General features: G+C 37.0%; 1 protein-coding gene across 1 annotated transcript; it reads right to left on the bottom strand.

Moving 5' to 3' along the window:
• Positions 1 to 335: 335 nt before the first annotated feature.
• On the bottom strand, positions 336 to 4,399 carry LOC108670232 (endophilin-B1; the record flags this gene model as incomplete). Its single annotated transcript, XM_018157693.2, is given in 4 exon segments — positions 336 to 489; positions 1,440 to 1,568; positions 1,960 to 2,101; positions 4,314 to 4,399. Coding segments are annotated over 4 exon segments (482 nt in total), but the record flags the coding sequence as incomplete, so codon positions are not given.
• Positions 4,400 to 9,622: the final 5,223 nt, after the last annotated feature.

Below are 9,622 nucleotides of genomic sequence, written 5' to 3'. Positions count from 1 at the left end.
CACTCGGCAGGACACTCGGCAGGACACTCGGCAGGACACTCAGCAGGGCACTCGGCTGGCTTAAGCTTCTCTCTCTACCGTAGGATCACATCACAGTTCAGGTAGGAATAGCATTGTTGACAGTTAATTATCTCACCAGCTTTGCTCAACAATAACTAGAACAGGGATCCTACTCCTAAGTAGGGTACCTCCTAAGTAGGGTACCTTCTAAGTAGGATACCTCCTAAATAGGATACCTCCTAAGTAGGATACCTCCTACATAGGATACTTCCTAAGTAGGATACGGTACCTCCTAAGTAGGATACGGTACCTCCTAAATAGGATACCTCCTGTTGTCCAGAATCCTGCGCTCCCTGGCAATGGTCTTCATATCGGAGTCAAGGAACTTCTGGAGCGGCTCCATGAAGTCGGAGATGGAGCATCCTACAAAGTCCCGCTCAGCCAGACCCAGCCGCTGCTCCGCCCCACCCACCTTCAGCAGCGCTGAGCCTATAAAATAACTTTACATTACATACACTCTTGTTTTAATAATAGCCACAATTGCAATAACGTGAATAAAACAAAATGAAATATTGTTAGGATATGGTAATATAAGTTATTATGAAATAAAATTATATGATGAGTAATTCTGCAAGAGTTGATGTCCAAGACCACCAGCTTGTCGTATTAAACATATAAATATAAATTTATATTTATATGTCGTTTTTAATATTAAATATTATTATAATATTTAATAATATATATATATTAATATTAATATTATGTCATAGTATTAAACATATATAAATATAAACATATATAAACAACAATATATAAAAATAAATGAAATATTGTTAGGATACGGTACCAATAAAAGTGTTATGAATTAAAATTATATGATGAGTAAAGCTACACGATTCTGCGAGAGTTGACGGCCAAGGCCAGCTTGTCTCACCTTGAGCAGCAGAGAGCCTACAAATTTTCCTCATGTTTCAACAGTTCACATTGCAAAAGCAGGCAATCATCTTAACAGTTCAGTGCAATAAGGTGGCAATCCCAGATGAGTAATTTATTGGTAAAATGATTATGGTGAATAAATGATGAATAAATTATATGGTAGGAACAGGAATGAGATTTCATTAATGCTGAAATTCTATCAATGCTGATGGCTACCCAAATGTTAGCTGTAAATTGTCAATTTTGAAAGTAGGTATTCAATTGCCAACTTTTGCTACATAATGCAATGCTTCAACTGGTACACTTGATGAGAATCTGGTTTAATTGATTAAGAGGGAATTCTCACCCAGTTGAAGGCTTGTTTACAGATACCAGTAGAAATATAAAACAAGGATCTTCTTACAAGTTCACAACCAACAATAAGTTGGATCAATAGAATGAAAATTACTCAATGATTATAGAACTGATAGTACAGTTCAACTGACAAATGACAATAGCTTTACCGTAGGCAGTACCAGTCCCGAACTCAGTGCCGGCTTGCACCATGTCCAAGCCAAGGTGCTCCAAGTTGCTCAGTCTGTTGGGGCGCCGCTTTTCCAGCTTCTCAAAAAGCATGTCCTCCACACGGTTGCCTGACAACATCAGTAAAGTAAGACACAGATCATTACATCATATGTGCATGGTAGAAAAAGTTTTAAAAATGTATCCTTGACATTGTAAACATGTCTTTGCCCCAAATAACTATCTAGATATTTAGTGATAATCTAGGTAGTTATTTGATGATTTCAAAACTAAATCAGTGTTAATCTACTCACTGGTAAAAAAGTATAAAAATATCATTACCAAATAATATACCTACCAATAAAATATAAATTCTTGATTCTTGATATCAATGTCTATAAACAGCCTAATATACTAAAACTTCATACCATACATAGGTATATCATTTATTTAATCTTTATATTTTGAGAATCTAAAATGAAATATGGTTGCACAAAGTTGCAGGGATAACAGAATTCTTACCTGGATTGGGGATAACAACTGCCTGGACTCCAGCCACAAGTTTCTCTGTCCAAAGTTTGGCATTGTCACTCTGTGCTACAAGGGTTTCGTAGTGGCTGTCAAACTCAGTCTTTTCAGCATTTCCAAGCTTTTCCTCTGTGTACTAAGAAGGAGTGCATACATAATTAAAGTTGCAAACATCACAGAGGATCACCGTCAACCGGGGCTACTTGGGACTGGTGGGGTAACTCGGGACAGTCCTCCGACACAGCGTAAAACTGTTTTAGTAGCAAAACTAATCGGAATATTGCAAAACTAAATACCAGGAATTTAAAAACTAAATACCGTATAGTGGTGTAAACGTCAACATTTTTCCTATCTATGTAGTATAAAAGAAGTAAAAAAATACTACATTTACTAGCTTTCACAAATTCATGAAAAAAATGGTGAAAACACTATTTTGAGAAGTTAATTCTGCTAAGGTCTGTAGTAAAAAAAATATTTGCTGTATTAAAAAATTTTACTTACATAAAAGTTACACCCAGGTGTCAGCTTGAAAGCTTTATTTGCAGATTTTACATACGGTACGTACCTCAATAAAAAAAAATGGCAGCCATTTCCGAACAGTGGGGCTATTTGGGACACCCCCAAAAACGCATTTACAGTAGAACCTCAGTAAGCAAAGGCTCCAGTTAAGAAAAAAATTGATTAAAAACAAAGAATATTAATTTCATTTACCTTGCTTGGCAAAAAAATTTTACTTATCAAAAAATTAGTGCATCATCGGTCATCACAAAATAGTGCATAGAATGTCATATATAGAATTGTGCACCAGGCATCGTAGAATGAAAAGTAATTGACCTAAACTATGATTTATTTCTGCAAAACTTATGATGGTTGTCACTAAAACATTCCTTTCTGTTTCAGGTATGTTTTTCACAATCTTTTTTTTATAGTAAATTCACTTAACCCAATTAAAATGGTGTGAAATTACAAGCTGTCCTGTAAGCTTACAGATACAAAAAAAAAATGCTATAAGGCTGCTGATATGAAGCTTGCAGTGGACAAGGTTGTTGTAAATGCTCAATGGCATGTTCATGGATACGGTAATATTGCGTCAATAATACGGTAATATTGCATCAATAATACAGTAATATCGCATCAATAATACGGTATTCAGTGTATATGGTAATATCATATCAATAAAGGAAAAATGAGTAAAAATCACAGAAAATGTCATTTATTCTACCTCTACATCATCTACAATGAAAAAGAAGGACTTCAGAGTACTGTTAGTAATGAATGTGTATGTACACTCTGCATGCTTCAAATATTTTAAAATTGAATTTTATTGCAAGTGTCCTGAGTATAGCCTTGTTCGACAGGGCTACTCTGGACCCTCTTTTTTTGCTTCTGGCACCTTACGAATAGCATATGGAATTTTTTTGAAGATGCCATTGGATAGGGTAGCCCTCGCAAAGAGCTATAAAATGAGCTTAAACTTGTTTATGAAATGTTTCATGGTAAGAAGTTATTAACAAAAAACGCTCAAAACCGTCCCGAGTAGCCCCGGTTGATGGTACTGAGAAGTGAGAACTGAGAAGGAGTACATAATTAAAGTTACTAACATCACAGAGGATTAAATGATCACAATCAACATTATTGCTATATTGGTCATAATTATTACCAGGATAATGGTCCAGGAATGCCACTGCAGCAGTGAACTATAGATCTCACTGTTAGAAAAATTGGAAAATACAAACTAATTACAGAAATCTCACAGCTCCAAAGTGACATATTTTCAAGATTCAAGAAATTTTTGTAGCTTGTAGCTCAATGATACCTACATTGATAAATGAAATCATTCATAAATCATTGATGATTGGGGTATCATTGATAAATGATACCTAATTGACATTACAATTTACAATGGTGTAATTCATGACTAATTGATCTTGCTTACTTACTACTTACTAGATTTTTGTAATAATTTTGGGTTTTAGGCTAGGTAGTCTCTGCACTCTGCAGAGCTAAAGTAGCATTTAGTAGCCTAATGATCTAATCCATAATCAATTATTTGGACATATATGAACCATATACTTTAACTTTTAGAGCATATATGTAGAAGTTTGAACTTTGAACTCAAAGCTGAGCATGGTGCATGGGACTCAGCTGACGGCTGTAAACATTGACTTATATTTATACCTAACAAGGCTAACATTTACGAGAAGGCTGGTCAGCTGGTGACCGAAATTGCACCACGCCCTAATATTAGGCTATTAGTTCACAATTTTATAAGGGAACAATATGAAAAATTCTGCAATATCCAGATACAAACATCACAATACTTGGAAACACTATCCTCATTTACTTACTTGAACAGCTCTGGTCAAATACTGACCGGCAGTTCCTGCTAACTTCTTCAAGTCCATCTTTATTGACACTGAGGATTGGCTCAGGTGTCGTTGGCGAAACTTCAATGTGAAAATAAATTAGTTTTCCGTGAAAAAAAGTTTTCTGCAAGATTCTGCTAGAATTTTTCATGGATAACATCTACATATTACATTGACATTGACTGAATTTTATCACTGATATACAGAGGTTCTAGTAAGTGTAAAATTTCCCGAAACCGATCACAATTCCAATAGAAATTATAGACTGCTACTTTTATTGAATTCAGCTCCTTCCAAATATATTTTTGCCGATTTATTTTTTAACAAGCTTCTTGAGGATGATTTCAATGTTACGCCGCATAACATAAATATAGGTATATTGTCATAGCCAGTATAAGGATGAATGTCTCACTGTAGGTTCAAATACACAAAATCGCAGATTGCATCCGTCTCAGAGACGCAATCACAGAAGTTAGAACTCATTGAGGGTGAAATAACATAGAAGTAAAAACGTTCAGGATGGAAAATATATTTCCCGATAACATAAATAGCGATTTCTATATTTTTTTGTTAGACGTACGTCTTTTATTGCTGGTACAATTGCAGTGAAAAATTCAGCGACGTTCATTATTGGCGACATGCGTAATGGCCTAATCTATTACGCTGACACCGCTATCAATGTAATTATATTTATCGCTTGCGGTGTAAGCATAAAAAATTTTCTTTCTAGCGAGAATTGATCGCGCTCACTATCCACGTATAAATTTCATAATCACTGTTACCTTTTCGATAGACAAATTTTATATCTCTACATTATGTATACAGGTGCTTTAATTAACCCTTAGCATGTTTTCTTATTGCACCCAGCGTAAACTTATGTTGTCGATCAGAATATATTTTTCGAGTATAAATATTAATATCCTGTTCTTTTACAAACCATTTGATGATCGTGGAAGGGGTAGACGGTGGAACTGGAAGGTGAAGAAAATGAAAGGAAAGAAAGAGACCCGGAAGAGAGAAGGCGTAGCAGGTCTGATCATTGGCAGAAGACGAATCAATAAAAGAAAAATGTTCGGACGTATCAGCGCTACTCACGCTTGTTGCTCGTGATGTTGAAAATTAATATATACGTTTAAAATTACTATTCAGAGACAACAGTTCTAAAGAATCCAGTGTCTTAGATGTTACAAGTGAACAATTGATTTCTAATTTTATTTTAAAATATTTAAAAAAATAAATTTTCGAATTTTTTAATAAAAAATTTGTAAATTTTAAATATTATTTATTCTGTCAACTGATTCATGCACTGTCTCTGACTTTATGCAAGTGTGCAAAATTTCAGATCGATTGGACAGGTAGAAATGTGTCAAATGTGAATTATGAGATTTGAAGAAGACAAATAATTTTTTATTTCTTTTATATTGAAAAAATTTGTTAATTTTCAAATTTATTTATTCTGTCAATTGATCCATGCGTTGTCTCCAACTTTACGCAAGTGTGCAAAATTTTAGATCGATTGGACAGGTAGAAGTGTGTTGGATATCGATTGTAAGATTTGCAGCAGACAGACAGACAAACAAGAAGTGAAATTAAAGAGAAGTGTTGTAAAAGTGTCATTATTCGGACAACATTCGATATTCACTTATCTGAGTGAATAGGGAATGCTCGCCAGAACCCAGGACAGCGTCTCAGGTCAGGGTCTTCTATCTATAACGTGTCGGCCCTGTTCAGTGTCTTCTACCTCTAACGTAGCGGCCCAGGTCAGGGTCTTCTACCTCTAACGTAGCGGCCCAGGTCAGGGTCTTCTACCTTTAACGTGGCGACCTGTCTCTTATACACATCTAGATGTGTATAAGAGACAGCCGAAACGCAGTCCTTCAAACCGGAAGGCGGTCCTTCAAACCGGAACGCAGTCCTTCAAACCGGAAGGCGGTCCTTCAAACCGGAACGCAGTCTTTCAAACCGAAACGCAGTCCTTCAAACCGGAACGCAGTCTTTCAAACCGGAACGCAGTTCCTTAAAACGGGACCCGCCTCCACAAACAGGAATCCTCTCCTTCTTCCTAACATGTCTTTCTTGCTCTTGTATACCTCGTATTACCGCGCCTTGAAATTAGCTTACTCTAGACTGCGTAATATTCTGAGCCTTAAAAGTTTGCACATCCACGCGAACGGCTAACTTTCCCATCGAGAGGTACAACCATGCACGCTGACAAGGTAAGTAGTCTCAGTAGTAGCACTGGACAAGTAGTCTCAGTGCGCATTGCTGGACTCGATCTATCAATGCGCACATGCGTCATTAATACGAGTACCTACGTGATGAAACGGGCGCGTGATGCGTCAAGAGACGCGCGTATAAGTGAGAGCGGAAGGAGGGGGGAAGAGGAGCCGGGTTTTGTATGGCAAAGTTACTGGAGTTTTTTCCATTGCCTCTGCGCGCTGCTTGTTGCTTGTGTTGCGTATAACAATTTTGTTCACGTAAAGAAATCCATAAATGCGACCACGTCAAAATTCGACAGACAAGATATTCATGCAATTAATTATTGCATTATGTAAAGAATAGAGAAGATGAGGAAACGCATTGTTTTTTTCGTTTTAACCTTGTGGGGTATTTCGGTCAAAAGAAGTATTTTGGTCAAGAAGATTTCAAGAAATGTCAAAAATTGAGCAGAGGCGAGTCATTGATTAGGAGACTGGTATTAAGATAACAAAGATTAGATAATTAAGATTAAAGATAAAGGATTAACGGATCAAGATAATAGAAGATTTTATTAAAAACCTAGAGATTATTTATGCTGGTAATGAGATAATGGAGATATTAGTATCAAGATAATACAGGGTGATTCACGGAAACTTCCCGATTTGAAAGCTCAATAAAAAAACGAGTAAAGATATCACTGCAATATAAATTTTATTGGATTATTGTATCACTTAGTTTTACACATGGATCGGACAAATGAAGGCCCTCATTTTCAATGCATTCATTTAGACGAATTTTGAAGTTGCGTTCAACTCGCTGAAGCACATTGACGGGTATGTTGACGATGGCTTGGCGTATGTTGTTCTTCAAATGAGGTAGCGTCCTTGGACAGTCATTGTAAACAATTGATTTTAAATAACCAAATAGAAAAAAATCACAAGGAGCCAAATCGAGGGATCGGGCCGGCCAAAGATGGTCACCTCTCAATGTGTGTGAGGCGCTCTGCAAAATGTTGTCTAAGAAGATCCATTGAACATCGCGTTGTGTAGGCCGTGGCTCCATCCTGTTGAAACCAGACATCCCTGACATTCATTTCAGTCGGTTTCGGCAAAAAAAAGGCGTCAATCATTTGCGCATACCGAGCTGTAGTCACCGTTACTGCACGATCGTTTTCCTCAAAGAAATAAGCGTCAATTATTAGGATTTTTGACACCGCCCACCACGCAGTTGCGTGTTCACAATGAAGTGACCGCTGATGGAGTTCATCCGGATTGTTATCACTCCGATAACGCTTGTTTTTCAGGTTTAGGTTGCCGGAAATCTGGAAGTGAGCCTCATCACTAAAGAAAACGACTGCATCGTGAGGCAAGTTTTCAAGAAGCGCTTCACGTGCATTTCGGCAAGCAATACAATCGTTTTCGCCGAGTTCTTGCGCCACAATTTATAGGAATGAAATTGCAGTTGTTCGTGGAGTATTCGTACCAAACTGCTATTGGAAATCCCCGGAATAGCAGCCTGTTTACTGGCTAAACGGCGTGGAGAACGCAGAATCCCTTCCCTAACTCTCTCTACGTTTCCGGGTGTTGTGGCAGTCCGTTGACCTCTAGACCATCTTGCATTCACACTTCCACTTGCCCTTAAATTCACCCACATAACAAAGATTTCCGATCCGAAACCAACCAGGAGGAGGAATATGGAACCGAGTACGGAATGCTCGTTGAGTAGCGATAAGGGAACGGCGATTTTAAAAGTACGCCTCGACAGCAAACGCACGCTGCTCACTTGTCCAATGCATAGCGGCAATTGACTAGGCGGGACACAAAACTGCATGACCTTGCCTTCCATATGAAAAACTCTCGCCCTTTTCATACAACATTTGGGTGCTTGGCGCGAAATACAAAAAAAAGTTTCCGTGAATCACCCTGTTGATATGATGATGAAGCAATGGAGTGCTCAGCACATTTTTAAAATGTACAAGGTAGTGAATTTTTAAAGTAGCTGAATTAACATGAATCTATCTAAACTGAATCGAAAACCTGTACAAAATTTAGATGTTCTTAATACGTCTACGTACATGTTGATCAGACCCATTCTTTAAGCTGAATTTATAATACATATAGACTGAATATAATATATATAGACTGGATATATATATAGACAGAATTTATAATATATATATAGACTGAATATATAATATATATATAGACAGAATTTATAATATATATAGACTGAATATAATATATATGGACAGAATTTATAATATTTATGACTGAATATAGTATATAGAGAGAATTAATAATATATTCTTAATAAGATAGCTGGAAGTAGCTGGACTCACGGCCTGCTGGGCGTCCAGGCTGCGCGCCTTGCGTAGTCTGCTCTTGGCCGCATCAAGGTCCAGTCTGGCAACACATGCAATGCATTCAATACACAAATATTCAATATTCATACCTTTAATACAAACAATACAAATATGTTATTTTCTGGTGTGATAATAAAAATAGTCAATATTTATACATATAATATGTACAAACAATACAAATATGGTATTTACTGGTCTGATACTCTAAAAAGTTCATAAGGACGCACATAACATAAGGGAATGGAGTGGAGGGAAACTATACAAACGATGTTGAGATTGATAATTGATTCCAGCCATTTAATTTCCATGGTCCAACAGGCCAATATTCATTGGATAGTAAAATATTCAATGGGCACAAAAATATTCATTTAATGAAAAATTCGCGTTGGTCAACTAAGGTTTACATTAAGCAGTAAAATGTTCCTTGTAGAGAGTAAAAATTTAAAAGGTAGAGAGATATTCTAGAGCCAGAAAAGTATATTATGTAGTGGAATATTTATATATTGTATAGCAAAATTATGAGTAGGTATCATTTTGTGAGGGGGGGATTTGAATTATTACTTATTTGAATACAAATAATTTTAAGGAGGCAAGACACTCGGTAGGACACTCAGCAGGACACTCGGCAGGACACTCGGCAGGACACTCGGCAGGACACTCGGCAGGACACTCGGCAGGACACTCGGCAGGACACTCGGCAGGACACTCGGCAGGACACTCAGCCGGACAC

The sequence above is a fragment of the Hyalella azteca genome, unplaced genomic scaffold (assembly GCF_000764305.2).
Source record: "Hyalella azteca isolate HAZT.00-mixed unplaced genomic scaffold, Hazt_2.0.2 contig11120, whole genome shotgun sequence".
NCBI lineage: Eukaryota > Metazoa > Arthropoda > Malacostraca > Amphipoda > Hyalellidae > Hyalella > Hyalella azteca.
The sequence above is the reverse complement of the archived record's forward strand: the minus strand, read 5'-3'. Positions and strand labels throughout refer to the sequence as shown.